This window comes from Labrus bergylta, chromosome 16 (assembly GCF_963930695.1).
Source record: "Labrus bergylta chromosome 16, fLabBer1.1, whole genome shotgun sequence".
Lineage (NCBI taxonomy): Eukaryota > Metazoa > Chordata > Actinopteri > Labriformes > Labridae > Labrus > Labrus bergylta.
In genome coordinates this window covers 24,172,377-24,190,801 of record NC_089210.1, presented here as the reverse complement: position 1 = coordinate 24,190,801, position 18,425 = coordinate 24,172,377, and the positions used below count along the sequence as shown (strand labels likewise).

At 42.8% G+C, this 18,425-nt stretch overlaps 2 protein-coding genes across 5 annotated transcripts in view; one reads left to right on the top strand and one right to left on the bottom strand.

The window, feature by feature from the left end:
• Positions 1 to 1,992, top strand: part of baiap2a (BAR/IMD domain containing adaptor protein 2a) — a 64,857-nt gene extending 62,865 nt beyond the window's left edge. For all 3 annotated transcript variants that reach the window (XM_065964903.1, XM_065964906.1, XM_029279838.2), the window contains one exon: positions 458 to 1,992. In XM_065964903.1, the coding sequence (XP_065820975.1) occupies positions 458 to 527 (70 nt within the window). In that variant the 3' untranslated portion in view covers positions 528 to 1,992. The remainder of the gene's footprint in view (positions 1 to 457) is intronic.
• Positions 1,993 to 2,058: 66 nt separating this feature from the next.
• Positions 2,059 to 18,425, bottom strand: part of aatka (apoptosis-associated tyrosine kinase a) — a 40,107-nt gene continuing 23,740 nt past the window's right edge. The window contains exons 3-14 of one of the 2 annotated variants that reach the window (XM_020647229.3): positions 17,566 to 17,707; positions 13,109 to 13,188; positions 12,558 to 12,676; positions 12,322 to 12,409; positions 12,060 to 12,193; positions 11,003 to 11,087; positions 10,776 to 10,897; positions 9,940 to 10,089; positions 5,648 to 9,008; positions 5,376 to 5,553; positions 5,075 to 5,272; positions 2,059 to 3,691 (exon numbers count right to left, since the gene is read on the bottom strand). In XM_020647229.3, coding sequence (XP_020502885.2) covers positions 3,663 to 3,691; positions 5,075 to 5,272; positions 5,376 to 5,553; positions 5,648 to 9,008; positions 9,940 to 10,089; positions 10,776 to 10,897; positions 11,003 to 11,087; positions 12,060 to 12,193; positions 12,322 to 12,409; positions 12,558 to 12,676; positions 13,109 to 13,188; positions 17,566 to 17,707 — 4,686 coding nt within the window. In that variant the 3' untranslated portion in view covers positions 2,059 to 3,662. Of the gene's footprint in view, positions 3,692 to 5,074; positions 5,273 to 5,375; positions 5,554 to 5,647; positions 9,009 to 9,939; positions 10,090 to 10,775; positions 10,898 to 11,002; positions 11,088 to 12,059; positions 12,194 to 12,321; positions 12,410 to 12,557; positions 12,677 to 13,108; positions 13,189 to 13,526; positions 14,153 to 17,565; positions 17,708 to 18,425 lie in introns of those variants that run through there. The other variant, XM_020647237.3, reaches the window with a different exon arrangement.

The following is an 18,425-nucleotide window of genomic DNA, read 5'->3' as shown; positions in this document are numbered from 1 at the left end:
ATATATCTGCCTGGTTCTCTCTCTCTGCGCTCATTGGCTGTCTGGCTGCAGTAAGACGCTGGGAATCACTTGCTTCTTTTCTCTCCTTCGGCCTCTATGGACATGGCAGCATTTAGATATGTCAGTCAAGCAGGCCTTAGGTTGCAGCAAAAGAATACCTTTTTTTTTTGTCACATGTGTACAACAATCCACAAAGGGAGACACTAACAATGCATGAGTGCCTTTTTTGAAGCTGTTCATGTTTTTTTATTAGCGTTTTCTCCGCACATGCTTGCTAAAACTCACAGTATATGCTGCAACCTTTCTGCTCTTCTTACTGTAAGAAAAAAAAAAACGATAGGAAGGTGAAGGATTTCTTTGGGTGTGGTAACGTAGTCGGCCAAGTAGCTCTCTACATTTCCTCATGTATTCAACCTAACTGTCACTGTTCCTTGTGTCACCCCTCCTCTCCCCACAGTGACCGTTCCTTGGAGGTCTACCTCAGGCCCACCTTCATTGACGACCGATCTGCACCCATCTTCTACTAGCAGCCTGCCCTCCCCCGGTTTGTCCACTAATGGGCCTTTTTTTTTTTTTTTTCTTTGATGGGGAGAAGCAACATTTTTCACATTAGGAATGCTTCAGTTGAATGATGTTATCAGGAAAAGGGCCCAGAAGTGTGACCGAGGAGGGGGGGAGGGAAATTCCCCCCCTCCCCCCCAAGGAATCAAGTTTCTTTGCTGAGGAAATCCACTCGGGTTAACCGTCATGATGTTTTGAAAACCACCTTCACAAACTTTGAATGTCTCAACCTGAGCATTCAAGTGCAAGTGTGACAGCTTATTTTTCTTTTGTTATTGTTAGTTAGTTTGCACCAGTTGTGGAAACAGTATGGCTCATAGGTTTGAATAGTGATGCTGTCACATTATCATTTATCTGCACTTCTACTATGGTTTTGTTTTTTTGTTCTTCCAACACTTTACACTGTAAATTAAATTAGAGCATTTTTGACATTAATGAGCAGTGCAGGAACACTCTGCATGCGATGTTTAGATGGGGTTTGAGGGGTGGATTTAAAGCTGGTGGGTAAGAGTTTGCAGTGCATCAGGAGCGATGCAGAAATCAATTATAGGATACTGCCACAGATAGCTACGTAGAAGTGGACTAACTGATTCTGCTTTTGTTAAGTGATACAGTACTATATAGTTACTAGTTGTGATACAGTACACCCATATTTTCAATGTGGGAACTGTGCCTTCTCCTTTTTCTTTTCTTTTTCATAATGCTTCATAAGCTGCATTGACCTAATCATCCTGTAAACTGGTTTGAGGGCATAATGCATCACACTTGTATTTTTTATATTCTGAAAAAAAATAACAAGGGTGTTATCCCTTTTTAGTGTTTGTAAATTTAATATTTCGTCTTTTTTTTTGCTTTAGCAAGCTTCAGTACAATGCAATTTCAAGAATATTTCTTTCTCTTTAAATTTCAGCAATATCTAAGCTGCCAGATAGCCAAGAGATGAGTTAAAGTGCATACATAATGGGCCTTTTTATATGTAGCTTTGAGGGAGTGGTAGCTTATCATGTAAGGTACAGTATTATCATGGCTTTTGATCATTCCTGCTCAGTATTATACACTCGTGTGGGAGAGAGGCTTAGAGCGGAGGCGTGTACCTGCAGCATGACGTGTGGGGATGGCAGTTAGGCTGTACGACATGGAAAGCAATGTAATTGTATGAGCGAGCGAAGTAGCCTCTTAGAAAGCAATACATCAACAGGTGCATCATGAGAAGTCTTCTTTTTCTTTCCTCCAAGAGTTGAGTCCTTTACGCTGAGTGATTTGATCAGGATTTTATCATAAAGCCATGTTTCAAAAGCGCTTTTTTTACTTTTATATAGCTTTCATTGTCTATCCCTCACCTCTGTCCCTGTTTGTATTATATCTGTCCTGTACAGAAAGTACTTATAAATTATCTTGTCCGAAAATAAATCTAAATGGGCACAAACATCATTCTTTTATGTGTCGTGTTGCTTCATGTTTGAATGTTTTTTATTGAAAATTCATCACAGACACGAAAGGGGAAAAAAAAGTATTTGGATTTTATTTGTTTGGGATAGTACAATAGCAACGAGTGAGGGGGGGGGGGACATGGAAACAGCAAATGTTTGTTACTACTGGTGCACAGAACAGCCCGCCCACCTCACCGTCTCCAAATGTGTCCGCCACTTTGTAGCCAATCGGCTTTGAAATATCTCTTTGGCAAATTTGAGAGGCCGTCATCCTGGATTGCATCTTTTTCCAAATCGTACAAAAATACTCGCGACGTGTTTTCTCTTCTCGCAAAGCGTAAAAGGCAAGGTGAGAAGGTGAAACAGAATTGGCACTTTGAGCTACAGAAGCACAGAGAGCGGGGGAGGGGAGGGAGCTGTCCATGCAGCAGTAGTAATTCAAGTCAAGCTAACTGCTACATGTTGATAAAACATTCGTACAATATGTGAGATGTGTCATATTTTGAATGTCTTTTTTTGTACACCTCATACCCCGAGTAATGAGCAAAAAAAAAAAGATCTAATGGGATACATTACGTGTGAGAATATGGACGATACATTGACATAGAAAAGATCTATAAAGATGAGGCTGACATTCAACATGTATGACTCGCATAACACTTCCGAAAATATCATGAAACACCTCTCCATCCCTTTGGTGTCATTCTATTGCTGATGAAGAAAAAAGGTGATATGCCACAAAAATAAAGTGAACCTGTAGATGGCACTGTGGACACAAATAGGAGAATCTCACTTTGTTTGGATATTTCATTCCAGGATGGGGAGATGTAGAGCAACAAAGTAATGACTTATACAAATAAAGAACCAGGTTGGCTATACAAAGTGCTTCAGATAGATATGGTAGCTGGAGATCATGTATCGTAAAGGTCATCTTTAACCAGAGTCAGTGGTGATGATAATTAGTGAGTGGAACTACCTTGATTTCCTGAAGGATGTTTCCATTAACACGACACACTGAATCCACTGAGTTCAATATTCATTATATAGTTGCAACAACAAAAAAAGAGCCATATTTTTTTGTTTTTGGAAATCCACCAACAATGTCTTATGCAACAACCATCAAGCATTGTTCTCTAGCTCTGACACTGAAACAGTCTTTTAAAACGCTAGATCAATGGTAAGCAGATGGTCCAAGGCAGCATGAGAGGAGCAGCTATGACGCCTGTCATTTCAATATATATTTTTTTAACTCTCTTTTTATGTTCATTTAGTTTATTTTAAAGTCACTAATAAATTAACCTTGCAAGGGCACCAACAGAAACTGGTGTTGCGTCCAGCAAAGAAGTGTATTGTCATATACTGTAGGTTAAAAAACGGATATAATGATAAATCTATTTCTGCAAACCATGTGATCTTATTTTGTTCTAATTCAGGTTGCCATACCAGCAGCTGTCAGTGTAAGTTCAGGAGAAGGAAAAGAAAAATGTGCAAATCGTTGAGGGTCTTTCACTACAGTGTGAGGCACTGTCTCATTAAGGGTCACCAGGGTCGATGCCCCTGAAACGTCGATAAAAATAAAACTCTGTAAAACATCTAGATATAATAATAATAATGCTGCTTTTTCTGTGTCGAGAAGGGACTCATCCTCTTCCAGTCAAGGTCGGGATGCACTCAGTCTTTTGGATCACCTTCACTGTTTCCTGTTGGAAATAAATAACAGGAAAGTAAGTATTAAGATGCAGCCTACAAAAGCAGGGGCATCTCCAGACTTTTTGGACTGTGGTGGCCCAACTGGGGCACTGACTGCTGGGGTGGCCTGAAGTTTGTGTGCACAAAACGATGGAAGAGCATGTATTTTCCCCTTCTGTCTACACCAATCACATTGACTTTTAAGTAATACAAGATGTAACAGCAATATATACATCTTCTAAGCTTACTTCTTTGAGGGCTCAAAATAATGTGTCCAAAGTCACAATTTAAAGTATTAAAAAAATTTAGAACAAACATCTGCACCCTGAAAACTATGAGATGCGTGTTGCAACACAGCACAAATGTTTAATTTCCACATAAGTCCCAACTCTGGTAAGCAAAAAGCCAATAATAGTCAAGGATTCTTGGGTGGCCAACACGATTTCAAGGGGGTTATATTGTCCTTCTTTTTGGACACGCCCCTGTACAAATTAAAGAATATAACACATTTTCTCGCACATGACAGTCTGTTCTATAGTCCAGAAAAACAAATGCGCAGATGAGCACCAAATTGTAAACTAATAACTCCTACTGAATTCACACTGAGTCATTTCTTATTTCAGTGTCACATTATGCCAGGTTATTCAAATGCATCTTCAAAATGTGTTAAAAAAAAAGAGAACAGGCAAGGAGAAAAAATAATACAAAAAATGTGCAGTAGCCAAACTTTGTGTTTTCAGTTGTTGTGTTATGGAGTAATAAATCCCACCACAATCTACTATACATGGTCTGAAAATGTATTTCACAGTGCTGTTAAAGTGCCACAGCAGACCGGTTAATTAGCTGTCTTTCCACCAAAGCAATAACAACTGCACTTTTTCCCTGGCAAATCTGTGCCTGTTTAACAAGCTAGAGTGCAGGGTTAACCTTGTATCCTAATTAGATAAAAATAAGAATTTAGCAAGGCAGCTAATGTAAGTCAATTAATTGTGTAACAAGCCTCTACTTGGCTACTCAGTCATTGCGACCCTGTGTTTAGCCTATGGCGCAACACTGCTTTATTGAAACATGTTTTAAAATGATGACATTTAATTTGCCTTTTTGAAACAGGTTCATTGTTTATAAATTAAAGTACTATGACAGATAACTGCAAAGATCTTTGTGGCTAAAATGTTAAATTCCAAACTGTCCTTTGTTTTCTGACATTTTTCCAAAAGCACAACATGGAATTTACAGATTAAATACACTGTATACATGCCATAGTATCATATCCTAAATAGAAGCCATGCAATAATATTTCAGTTGTACTAAAAATATATTGGTTGAATGGTTGGTCATATTTTCTGCAGCAAATAGGTCACATTTAAACAGTCTAAATTGAAGTTACTACAGACCTGTAGCTGCGGCCATGTGTGGGTCAGACACATGTGTGATAGAGAATCGTGACACCATAAATCTGTTGAGTGCTACAGCTGCAGGTTTGGGAGTCTCCGGACTGTTGGAGGTGGGTGACGGTGAGGACTCGGGCTCAGAGATTGTTTCAGGTGAGGATGGCTTTAACGAGAGGTCATCTTCCCACTCATAACCCCCATCTGAAAAAGAAGGGTGGAAATAACAGTGTGATGATTGCGAACAGAGTGGGAAAAATATATACTGGAAACTCCATCAAGCCTTTTATTTTCTTTCTAAACTAACCTTCAACTGAGTTGCTCTCCCCCGTTTCTTCAGAAACACAGAAGATTTCACAGGATTCAGCTTTAACCTCAGGGGCAGTTTGCAGCTGGTCAGAGTTTTTTTCCTCCGAGACTGCCTCCCCACTGGCCTCTGTTCCTGTTGAGAAGGAGTAGTCGGCAAGCTCTCCTGTGGGACTCTCCTGGAAGACATAATCATAAACACTCCTCACATACTCAAATAATGTGACTGTTGGTAGACAACACATTCTGCATTTTGAGATATACTTGTCATACCTGATCAAAAAGAAACACTGTGACATCATCAAAAAAGGACACAGCTTTTTTCTTCCTCTCCAATTCTTCGCAGAAGGACTGGCTGAGCAGGGTGGGCATCTTCAGGAGGCTGCGGAGGTGTCTGGCCCTGCTGCAGTCGCTCACCACCACTGGCACTGCGGTAAAATCCTCCTCACTTTCGTCACTGTCTTCGTCTTGGATGTTGTAGGTCCTCAACTCTTCATCTGAGTCGCTGTCATCTGAGTCATCTTCGTCCTCCGCCTCCTCCAGCGGAGCTCTCACGTCTTCTCCGCACAGCTCCAGCAATGAGGAGGATGTGGAGAGTTCAGCACCACCGTTTGATTCCTCGCCTATACTGTCCTGCGAGTCACATTCCTCTGCGTCTATGTCCTCGAAATCCTCCTCATTTATCCTCCCACTCTCCCTTCGGTCCGCCGTCTCTTCCTTGACGTGATTGAACTCGGGCAGATCTTCCTCCTCTGTGGATCCATCGTTTTCTTTATGGGAGTCATCTCTGTAGTCGATGATGGTGGAGTCAGAATGCAAAGACTGTACAGGGGAACAATCTTCTTCCTTTCGGTTTCCTTCTTCATGGTTTCCAGATGCCTCTTGGACAGTGGAAGAGGCTTCAGAGCCAAGATCTGTGGTGGGCTCCTCTATTGAATGCTCCAACCCAAGATCATCATCTGCAGGGGCCGACTCTTTAGTCAGGCAACCGCCCATCTGTGGGGGAAATGGTGACAGCATGGACAGCCCAGGGGTGGTAATGGGATTTGGTGAGCCAGGATGAGCCTCTGAAAGTTCCACCAAAACAGAGCTTTTGATTTGTCTCAGATGTGTTAGATGTTCCTCATTGCAGAATTGCCTTTTGACAGGTTCATCATCTCCCACAGAACTTAATTTCTTAGCATGGAAGTCTCGATCAGTTGGATCTGCATAGAACTTACTGCCTTCGTCTTGAGGACTTCTCTCATTTTCAGCATCATAGTCGGAGAAATAGGCTGAGTCCCGGTATGGGTTTTTATCAGTCAGGCCCTTATGCTGTTGCTCTGAGATGTAGGTGGCAGTGCAAACCGCTTGGCCCAAACCCATCTGAAGCACTAGTTCAGGTTCTCCACCCAGCCTTTCACCACCAAGAGGATCTCCGAGCTCTTTGAAGATGAACTCTGGTGATTCGTTGTTCTCTGTGTCGTAGCCACTGTCCAAGGATTTAGGTAGGACAGGGGTGTTAAAAGCATCTGGGCTGAAGGCCTGATCGCAGGTGCTTGCCATAGATGAGGATAGGTTAAGGGTGTCAACAGAGTCAGGAGTTCCTTTTAGATTCTTCAATGGGCTCAGCTCATCCTCCTCTATCTCAACATAATCCAGGTTGAAGTCAGCAAAGATCCCTGACGTGATATCTGTGATGTCATCATCTTCGTCCTCACTGTAGTCGCCAAGCTCAAGCAGGCTAATGCTGGACTCTCTGACCCCTAGTCCACTGTCAACCGCTCTGCTTCTTTCTGATGTATCTCGATAGTTTTCCCTCTTGTCACCCAGGCCAATAGAGATTCCCGTTGAAACTCCCTCCCAGATGTTACCTCTCTGCTTAACTGGCATGGCGCACGTTTGTCCAGTCTGGGGCTCCTTGAAAGATGACGGGGACTTTATATAGCTTGCCGCAGGTATCATCTTAGGCTCAGAGTACAGTCTGTCTGAATTTAGCAGCAATCTTTTTTCATAACTCTCTTCAGTTGTTCCATTCCCTGTACTTCTGGTATTAATACTTGAGCTGGTAAAATAATCAACACTTCTATGATTCCCTGTTGTACTGTTCCTTTCCATCTGAGTGGCAGATTCATCCCTTTCTTTGTGGCATAAGTGAATGTATGAACCTAATTCAGTGGAATTACTAGCAGCTTTGCAATCAGAGTCTCCTCCTTCGTCCTCCAACATGCCACTAGATCTTGAGCTTTGGAAGGTTTTGGTAGTGGCCTTGGTTAAAGACCATAACTCAGTTGTGTTTGAATATTGAAGGTCTAAGTAGCAGTCATGTCCACTAACAGTTTGTCTATTGTCAAAACCCAGGCTATTATTGTTTGCTGAATGGTTTGAGGTCCAGTTAGTGGCCTCTCCCTCGGAGTAAAGGTCATCCTCAATGTCTTCGCCCCTCTGTTGGCCCACCAGCATGCCGTCGTCTGTCTCTACATCAATGCTAATGTGGTTAACGATGGGTACTGTCTTTCGAAGAGGACCCATTATATGATGGTTGCTTTCGTTAGCCGTGCTACGACCTGTGCTTGCTTCAAGGTAGGGATCACAGAACCCTAAGCTTGGGCTGCTCACTGCTTGGGATAAACCACGTGGGTTTTCTAGAAGTCCTACAGGATGGAGAAGGTTTGATCTGGACTCTGGCGATGTTTCATGTTCAGACGGACAGGATTGACATCGTGTTTTGCATGCTGATGACTGGTCATCCTGATTGGATGTGAAGCAGTTTTGGAAGTGCCCTAACTTTATAGGACTGTTGCTGGATGCATGTCTCAGCAATGGCTCCATGGTGAGGTGGACAGTGGGGCTTGAATCAGAATCATACGCTGGAGGTTTAGTGATGTCAGCAGTTGACCAGTAAGCACTGGACTCTGCCATTGAAGAACCAGTCTGACTGTCAGAACACAACCTGCTGCTGCTAGCCTCCACTACTGGGCTGTAGTCCACCACGCTGTCATCTAGATTAATGTTACACTCTACTGGTTCCTCTATGCGAATGTAGTACTCACTGGTGACTGAAGGACTATGGGCGCTTAACACTGGGACAACACCTGGGTGTTCAGGTTCATAGTAAGATGGGGATCTGCCTGAGGTAAGGCTGTCAGTCTTGCAGTCCCCTGAGGTGCTACCTTTACTTGAATAGTAGATATCCTGATAATGTGGGTTCCCCTGGCCCAGAGGCCCGCTGGTATAGGAAGAGCAATATGGCTGCTCAGCTCTAGCCTGCTCCCACTTGTACTCAAAGTTGAGGCCATGGCTGGTCTCTGTGACAGTCAGCAGGTCGTCCCCTGTGTCGGAGTGGAAGCTATCGGAGAAGTGCTCCAGGAGGGGAAAGGAGGACGAGGCAGAGGAGGCCGGCTCCACTGTCTGGGTTTGGTCTGCATCGGGGACATCGGCTGAGGCAAGACTAGGGGTCAGGACTAAGGCTGTGGATGGGGCTGTGTGTGAGGTGCTACCCAGTAGGTTGGGCCTTAAGGCGTTCCAGCGTTGTTCAAAGTCTTCCTCAGCCTCACTGGAGCCTTTGGCACACAGGTATGTGACCAGAAGGTGTACCTCCTCACTGCAGGGTCTCAGCTCCGGTTGCAGCCAGCAGAACTGCATCACCTCATACCTGGACCAAGATGACAGTAGGAGATGGATCAATCAGAATAAGTACAATTCTAAGAGAGATTGCATCCCTTTTCTAACCTCTGAATATCACTGATCTTAGAAGAGCTTATTTACATCTTAAGAACAATGGGCATCATTCACCAACCGTTCTTAGGAGTTATGAAAAGCCAAAGATTCTGAAATTAACAAAACTTTTCTTATCTGAGATTTGTACAAAGAAAAAAATCTTCTAACACTTTGAGAGCACTCTTACCCTCATTGGAGCACTGATATGCTGGGACAAAATGATTGGTAATTGCATCTGTCTTTATCTTTAAATTTTTAACTGAAATACTATATATAGATGGTTACATGATTTATGTGTAATCCACGTTTATTCCAATTATAGATTAATAGATGCTTTCTATCAAGAGCTAGCACTTGTTCTTGACACTATCCAAAGACCAATAGAGTATATAAATATGTGATGCAGATGCTGACGTTGTAAGATTCTCACTATCCTCCTTGTGTATGTTGGTGTGTTTGTGTGGCTCCTTGTTGTTAATAGCAGGGGCTTTTAATTTAGTGAGGAACAATTTTGAAAAAATAAATAAATAAAACTATATTTGGCTGCCTTCCCAGGCAAAGATGAATGAGGTGATTCAACCCTGGTCAATGCCAAGGGGATCATAAAGAAGAGGGAAAGTATTGATCATCTGCCCTTGCTAGCTGAGAGAAATATTGCTAGACTGGTCTGCTGCACCATCAAAAGCAGAAACCGATTTTAAAAAACAGGACACATTGACGTGTCACAAGTAACTGCTCGACAACAAGGCCCGAAGGCTCAGAAATGTCCAAAATGTATCTTATGTGGAGTCAAGATATATAACAGTCATTGTGAGTGTCAGCCAGTGCATGTGTGTGTACAGTGTGTGGGCGTGCAAATGTCTCACCAGCGCTCAGCCAGGGGGAACTGCAGCTGGGATTTGGGTAGTTTGAGCTGCTGTTCCTTCACGGCATATGTCAGCACCTGTCTGTCAGAGTAGTGTCTGTAAGGCTGGTTTCCCAGCTCAAAGAGCTCCCACAAAGTCACTCCCAACGACCTGGAACAAACAGAGAAATCGTCTTTATTATTCACCACTTTACCATCTCATAAGATTCCCATGAAAATATATCATGATGTTAGATATGAGTGAAACTGAATCTATTTCAGCTGCTGCTGTGAAATGAATAGTCACGCTGTTGAAATTATCCAAATTTATGTTCCAGCAATGTATAACAAGGTAAGAGCAGACTTTCATTTTTTTCTGTTTATATCTCTTTAAAGTGGAAGCAACATGAACATTTTAATGGAATGCAGCCAACCATTGTTGTTGCATCTTGTCTGCAACCCAAAACATTCTCCTCACAGAGTTGCTGTGATTGGCTAACAATGTGTGAGCTAACCCTGATTGGTTGTTTGATTCAAACCTGCTAAGTTAAATTAAATTTACAAAGCAGGGTGCTCACAGACATAGACCACTCACATTTATTCAAAGGAACATTTAAATGTAATGTTGCTAGTGACATGCAATGGTCAAAAATGTTTTATGGTAATCAATATGTTGATGACATAAATTTACATACTGTAGCTTTAATTATTATTATTAATTATTATCATCATCATTGCTAATGACCCTGACGAAGTGTTGCTCAAGCTTTTTGACCTCTTCAAGCCTTTCACTTTGCATGCACCTTGGTAGTTGTTGAAGTTGTGACAGAAAACCTTACTCAGCTTTAATTATCTCACCATATGTTGCTGGATTTTGTTTGGTCAACAACCAGCAGGTTTCCGTGGACCTCATCTATGAGCTCTGGTGCAATCCATCGCAATGGCACCCAAATCTGGTCTTGTGTTATGAAATAGTCGTCCTAAAGAAAAACAAAAGAAACAAAAAAAGACTACTGAGAGAGGTCATACATTTAAAAAAGCGGTCCTTTCATTTGAAAAGTGAAGGCATCATAGGCCAGTCTGACCTTGTATCGGCTGTGAGAAAGACCGTAGTCTCCGATCTTCACTGACATTTCTGAAGTTAAAAGGCAGTTCCGCAAGGCCAGGTCGCTGTCGAAACAAAGGAGACTGTCATTTCTATAGAACACAGCCGAGACACACTGGTATACATTCATGATATTTAAGAGCCCTTGAAAGAAATGTTCTAAACTAGCTTCTTAACAGCACTTTTCTTGACCTACTAACAATGACATATCCGATAACTAGAAGAGTTTAAAAATAGTTAACATTTACATTTTCTTCTCATATTTATCCATCTCTGCCATTTCAACTTGTCTGAAGTGGGAGTGGTTAGTTTGTTAAAAAAGCTGATGTCACATAATCTCATGCAGTAGTTATGATTTAGCAACATTTGAATCATACACAGATTCTTACAATAGGTCACCTTCACACAAACTTGAAGAAACAACAGCCCCTTGTTATAGAGTATCCTCTTTATATATTAAAACATGAGTACATGTTTGAAGCCTTAACTTCCATTGTACATATTTACTCATAAATATGAAATATAACTGAGAAAAACTAAAAAAGTGGCAATATTTTTGTGACCAACTCGTCATTTTTTGCAGCTGTTATTGTTATCATGTAACTGTATTTATAAATGTATCATGATGTGTTCTTGAGACATACTTGTGCATCAGTGTTGTTTAATACATTGTGTTTGTGACCTGATGTCAGTCACTGCATTGTGTTCATCCTGTGGAGCCAAGGCATTATCTAAAGCAGATGAGGAAACTTGTACATAATATCAGAAGTTGTACAAACAGATTGTTTTTGCCAGGCAGCAACATTTCGGTTGCCATGGCAGCCAGCACATGCCTGAGAGACAGAGCGAGAGGGGCCCGCCCCCGGCAACAAAATCACTGATGCTGGAGTTTGTGACAATACTCAGGCAGCACCAGGATGTTGTTGCCGGGAGAGACCAGCAGGGGTTGCTGAGAACATTCCGGTAGATTTTTTTCCCTGTTAGGTCTCTAATGTTGATGAAGGTAAAATAGAGCTGAGCCGACTGACTCGCTGTACCTGTGAATAAAGTTGTATTTATGGAGATGCAGGAGCCCCGAGGCAATGTCACATGCCATTCTCTGGAGGAGCAACGGGTCAGGAGTCTCGGAGTCAGCCAGCCGACAACTGCGCAGGTAGCTCTTCAGATCGCCCTGAGAGATAAGAGGAAATGACGCTGTGAGCTCATCCAACCTTCTTTGTTAAACAAGACAATACAGTAAGAGAGGGAATAATGAGGTGGAGGCGGAGTGTGAATACACAGAGTGTGATCCTTTCTCACCTGAGGACAGAACTCCATGACCAGCAGATAAGGAGTGACCTCTGAGCATTGCGCCAGGCACTGCAGGAGGGCAGGGTGCTGAAGGGTTCTGACAGAGGAAACAGGTTTCATTATACATTACATTAAAAGAAACATCAGATCTATCGTTAATGTTTCTTATTGCTATGGGGTGTGATCTTAGGGATTAAGGAGCTGTGCCTTGTGATCGCTGATGTTTCAGAAAAAAAAAAACTGACCGGTATGGCTGCACCTCCTCCAGGAACTGCATCTGATCCTGCACACTGGCACTGGCCTTCAGCTCCTTTACCACCACCTGGGTGATGCTGAGACCCGCATTGACCTCGCCCAGCAAAACCTGTGAAGTACACATAGGAGGGAGAGCACGATCCAAACGTTAAAGCAAACGCAGGTATTTAAATATATAATGTCAAGGAGCATCAACATGCAGTTAACATTTTTGAGATTTCAAGGAAAAATAAGATGTTGAAAATGTAGAGGGCTTTACAGCAACCTGCAGCGGACAAAAAAAAATTGTTTACTGTGTCTGTAATTTTAACTCATCGCCCATGGAATCAACACCGTGACACAAGTGCCAAAGATTTGCCTCGCTAGAATGAGATCATCATCACATTACACCCGCATTCCACACAAAGGAAGACTGCACATCGGAGTCAGCACAGTAAGACAATTCAATTAAAAGAGTTAAAGCCAGTACAAACCAGCACAAAGATGGTTTCATTAGAGTATTGACCGTACATTCAAAAGGTACAAAAAGAACATGTTTTACCTTGCCAAACCAGCCATGGCCAATCTCCTTAAGATAGAGTAGACTATGACGGCCAAGGTCTGATGATTTCAGCAGCTGGACTGGAAAGAAACGGGAAGAAAGACATGAGATTAATTTTAGACGGGGAAAACGAGGCTGTTACAGTTGGAAAGAATTGATTAAGATGAAAGAAACAACAGACACTTCTGTAAAGAAAAACTTTGGATGTATTAAATAAAAAAAAAAAAAGAAGAAGGTTTTGAAAAGGGGCAGACAGAGATACAAAGAGATGAAATTGAAAACCCTTGCAAGCAAACGTCCTGAACCCAATAAACCCAATATGTAACCTCTCACCTAAAATAAAACGCGAATGGAAGTCTAGGAATGATTACAGCAATCACACAAAAATTCACACCACTGTTCTGCAAAATTCAAATACCTCCATGGATCTTCATATTTCAAGACTAGAGATGCTGATGGTAAACTGAGAAGCGGCGGAGCAGTGGAGCGGCCAGCCACTCGGAGCGCCGTAACAGGGACTGAGCCTGAGTCCCCGGCAGAGATGAAGTACTGGTTCAGAGTGTGAGAACCGAGAGCCTGTGGCCCCAGCCACGACCCCAGGCGTCTTAGCCCCATTGTGTGTGTTAGAGAAAGAGCCCACGGCCGCAGTGCGTGTGTGTGTGTGTGTGTGTGAGAGAGAGAGAAGCCTCGGCAGGATTTAACCCTCGGAGCCCTCGCACAGCTGAACAAGCTCGCCACGCTGCCTCTCCCCGTCTGCACGGAGCTCATCCTCCAACTGGGAGACACACAAACACAAACTGTCCCTGTCTAGAGCTCTCCAGCTGTCGCGCAAACACTGAAATCCTGGGTACCTATGCAGACATTGAAATCTTCAGTTATGAAAGTTTTTCACAGCTCCGAGTCGGTGGACCAATCTGAAAGCGACTCAAGGCAGAAGTTTGGAGGAAGACTGGCCTGAAAGTTTCTTGGTCTTGTATCAAGGCTGATGTGACCGTCACGCATGTCGGTAGTGTGCCGTCTGACTTGCCAGCTCTGGTTGCAGCTTCAAGACACCCAGTAGTGACATAAGGCGCACATAATACCCCCCTGTCACCCAGGACAGCAACATTCCTCAGCCAAACAGGAAACAAACACTGCTCTGTCAGATGCAGAAAAGACCTCTGTCATACACACCCTATCTCAAGCCCCCCCCCCCCCGCCCTCCCTGACTCTTAGGCCCTGGTGCATGCCACCACCCTTCCCCTGCCTCTCCTCATTCTGTCACAGACCCCTCACTGTATTCTGCCTATAATGCCCATCCTCCTCTGTTGCGTTCCACGGACGCTTCAGCTCGGCCTTATGCTCACCCACAGCCCAGCCGGCCTAAATCAGGGCCATTGTCTTGGCCGCTCACTCACACGCTCACGCAGCGTCTCCTGGTACCCAGTGGACCAAACACACACACACACACACACACACACACACACACACACACACATACAGGCACGTAAACACCCATTTGCAGGCGCACACAAGGCCCATTCTCTCCTCTGGAACACTTGGACAGAGGTTGTCACGATGATAACAGAACCACACTTCTCCACACCACAACCCCCCCCACGACCCCTCCCTAACAGAGTGAAATTAAGAAGTGGTATTATTCCAAATGTGGAATGTGTGAGTGTGCATTCCCGTCCCACTCGTGGCATTGCCAGAGAAAATGGACGCTCACACTGACACAGTGGGATCGGCGGAATGATCGGCGGACACAATCGCTTCACTTTGAAGCACGGCGCCCTTGTGGTGGGCATGAAAGCTTTACATGACCTCCTGAATAAAAGATTAGAGCAACAAGTGAAAAGCTTGACTGTCAGATGAATGGCAACGTTGTGCCGTGTGTTCATACGGGTGTTCAATCGATGCTGCGCATGTATAGAACACACCATTCATGGGTGGAGTATTAACTCTATCATTGGTGTTTCTGTTCAACGTTCAGTTACTACGCTTGTTTTCCTCGTGTGAGGGTGAGGGTGGCTGATTTATGACGTGGTGATGATGCTAATTTGGATTGAGAGGCCTGTTCAGTCCTTGACCTAAAGCGTATTGATGTAATGCTTTTAATATATGCCATTGTCTGACATAAACTTTGCAATAGTTGCATTTTTTATCTGTCAGATAATCAATGCAATACAAAGGCTTCCAAATTCTTTCTATCTAGGCTGCAAAAACGTACTCATTAAGTATGCAAAATAAACAAATCTACATGAAGACATGTAACAATATAGCATGTTTTATTTGCATTAAAAAAAACAGAATGAGATACAATTCTCTTTCTGACTCCGAGAAAAAAACCCCAGACATCCTTCCTCTTCCACAATCGCCTTTCACCATGTACCCCTTCCTCGCCCTGCAACACCTGGACCAATCACACAGCCGTAGCTACGGAGGACAGAGGGGAGGATAGCGATTGGCTGACAGCTCCGAGGATGCCGCGTCCAATCATTCGCTGAAGCTTGCATACTAGGATGCTGAGCCCCAAACTCGCCTCCCTTCTGGCTGAGCACAGCGCTGCGCAGACAGCCAGTGAGTCATGCAGGGAGAGGCAGAGAGAGCACCCAGGAAACGACTCACACTGAGTTCCACACAAACAAGTACAAAAGACATTTTTTAAAAGGCTATGTTTGAGGTAGAATGACCTGAAGAGAGAAACAACAGGCTGTGACATTGCTAGGGAAGGATCATGGATGTAGAAAACAAATTAAGCAATATGTTTCGAGCGTGTGCTGAAGTATTGAGGTTGGATTATGTAAGATTCAGTAAAAATAGCAACATGTCATATGAGGTTCATACAGAAGCCAAGCACAGCTGTGTATTTACCTTTTTAATGCAATTACCTTACTTCAAGGTGTTCAGATACATATTTTGATATCTCAAGATGAATCTTTTTATCATATGATAAACTGCTATAGTAGCGTTGTTTCAATAGAAAGAAGGCAGATTTCAGAAGATTACCAGAATGGAAAGGAATACATAGTTGATTTTCTAGGAGTAAAAGATCATTCTTAAGAATTTGGAAATGAGTGTTTGGTTTGTACATTTGATTTCAGCCTTCAAGGTTATTGTCATGATTCTCAGGGAACACTCGTCACAGAACAGTGATTGAATCATAGTTTGTTGCACTGATCAGTATAGTTACAGCTTGTTATTCTATTTTCAGCCCAAGTCCATCAGTGGAAGCTAGACAACATAATACTCTAATCTCTGTAGGTGCATCATAAGTCATAAAAGGAAACAGTCTTATTTTATTAACTCAAGATAAAAGGCTTATTTTCTAAAGATAATTAATCTGAGTTTATGACAAATCAAAGCAGTATACAACCATGGTTCGTACAGGTAAATGTGGAATCTGAGAAATGTCATTGTTTTTGGTAAATGATGTGCCCATTCTAAATTTGATTCCAGCAAAGAATGAAGCCATGCTGTTCTCATACCTCAAGAATGTGGTTTGGCATCGTCTTGCCGAAATAAGCAATGCCTAATTTGTCTGTTTGGCAGAATATATTGCTACAAAACTAATGTTGCCTAGAATTATTGGTGCCTTTACAAATCTGCAGGTTACCTATCTAATGCACCCTCACAACCTTAACAGATGCTGGCTTTTGAACCGTACACACTGAAAACAAGCTAAATGGTCCCTCTCCTCTTGAGCACAGAGAATGGGACGTCTGGGAAAGAAAATCTCATCTGGATTTATCAGACCTCAGGATTGTTTTCCACCTCGCCTCAGTCCATTTTAAATAAGCTCAGAACCAGAGAAGGCAGCTGCATCCATGAGCCCATGCAGAGATATCTACTGCATATTTTGTCAGATTTTAATGTAGGGCCATCTGAGGGCCCCAAGATCACAGCCAGCCATTTTTTTTTTTAGGGATTGTGATTGTATTGCGGAACACTCACAGAGCCCCTAAAGTATGTACATGTCGTAATAAACACTAGGGTTAGGTCGGATTCCTTCCTCTGCAGTGGGCTGCAGTTTTCACACACAGTATACATCGCAGCACTGCAGTAGGCCAATCCTAAATACATTACACAATGGACAGATGTCTGTCTCTCATGAGTGTGGGAACCAAGAAAAAGGACGTGTAAGGCAAGATCGAAGAGGCCACATCTGTTCCAACGGAGGTTCAAAAATTTTGCATGCTTTTTGAGCCAATAACTACAGTAGTTCATAATCCACTTGTGCTATGCCCCCAGAGATGGACAACCTTAGCTGTGGCAGGAATTCACTCTTGAGATATGAAACAGAGCAAATAAAGAAGAAGAGAGAAAAAGGGTGGAGTAGAAAAAAAGAAGAAATGAAAAAAACCAAAAAAAAAAAACCACCAGGAAGCAACTGAAAACAAGTCATTAAAAGTTCAAGACCGTTTAACTTGGAGGTGTTTCTATAATTAATATGATGGTGTTGTGTGGTTCCTTACTGGATCTGCCAGGCTGTTTGGAGACAGGCAGGGAGACCTCAGTGAGGGGAAGGATGTAGACCTCGGGGCCATTCTGGGAGGAAGGCGAGGCCAGGGCGGAGAGATCTGCCTGGTACTCCTCTCCCTCTGTGTTTTCAAACTCCTGGTGCAAAGAAACATGCTGGGATTAGTCATCCGCTCCCTCCAAACCATCCTACTCTGCAATAGTGAGAGACAATGGCGCAACTGTGAAGGCACTCAAATGCGGCGAGGCACGCCCACCTAGCCGTATACATAAGTCATGTACATTGTGTGGGTGTATTGTGTGGGTGACTGCAAAGGCGCTGTAGGGGGAAACACACTAATGCATGTGTTCAGAGCTTATACACAAAGACTTTCTTTATTTTCTTTCTTCCCCCCCAATACACACTATAGCCTTTTTTTTTACACATGCACTCCAGAAAATTCCAAGAAAACTTTAGGCTGTCCCTGAAGTCTTCCTAAGTTGCCTGTTCACACATGCACAGCAGGACACTTTCACTGTCGGTCAGAAGAGGGGAGGTTTAAGGAGGCAGGACATGACGTATAAAGGGCGGACAAAGCAACAATCCAACACTATGATGACAGTTCTTGTCTTACTATCAATGCTACATGTTATTGTATGTATTCACAGTATCAGCAAATGAGGGATAAAGGACACACTGCTGAGCAGAAAGGAGAACGGAGCATCAGAGTCAAACACTGCTCTGATTATTTTGAATTTGTCTGTGACGTTTGCAAAAAAAAAAAAAAAAAATATTTGGTAGTGACATTTTTTAAGTTGGAGAAGTTAAACAATTCCATACTATATTTTCTGAACTAAATACACAAAAAAATTTCAA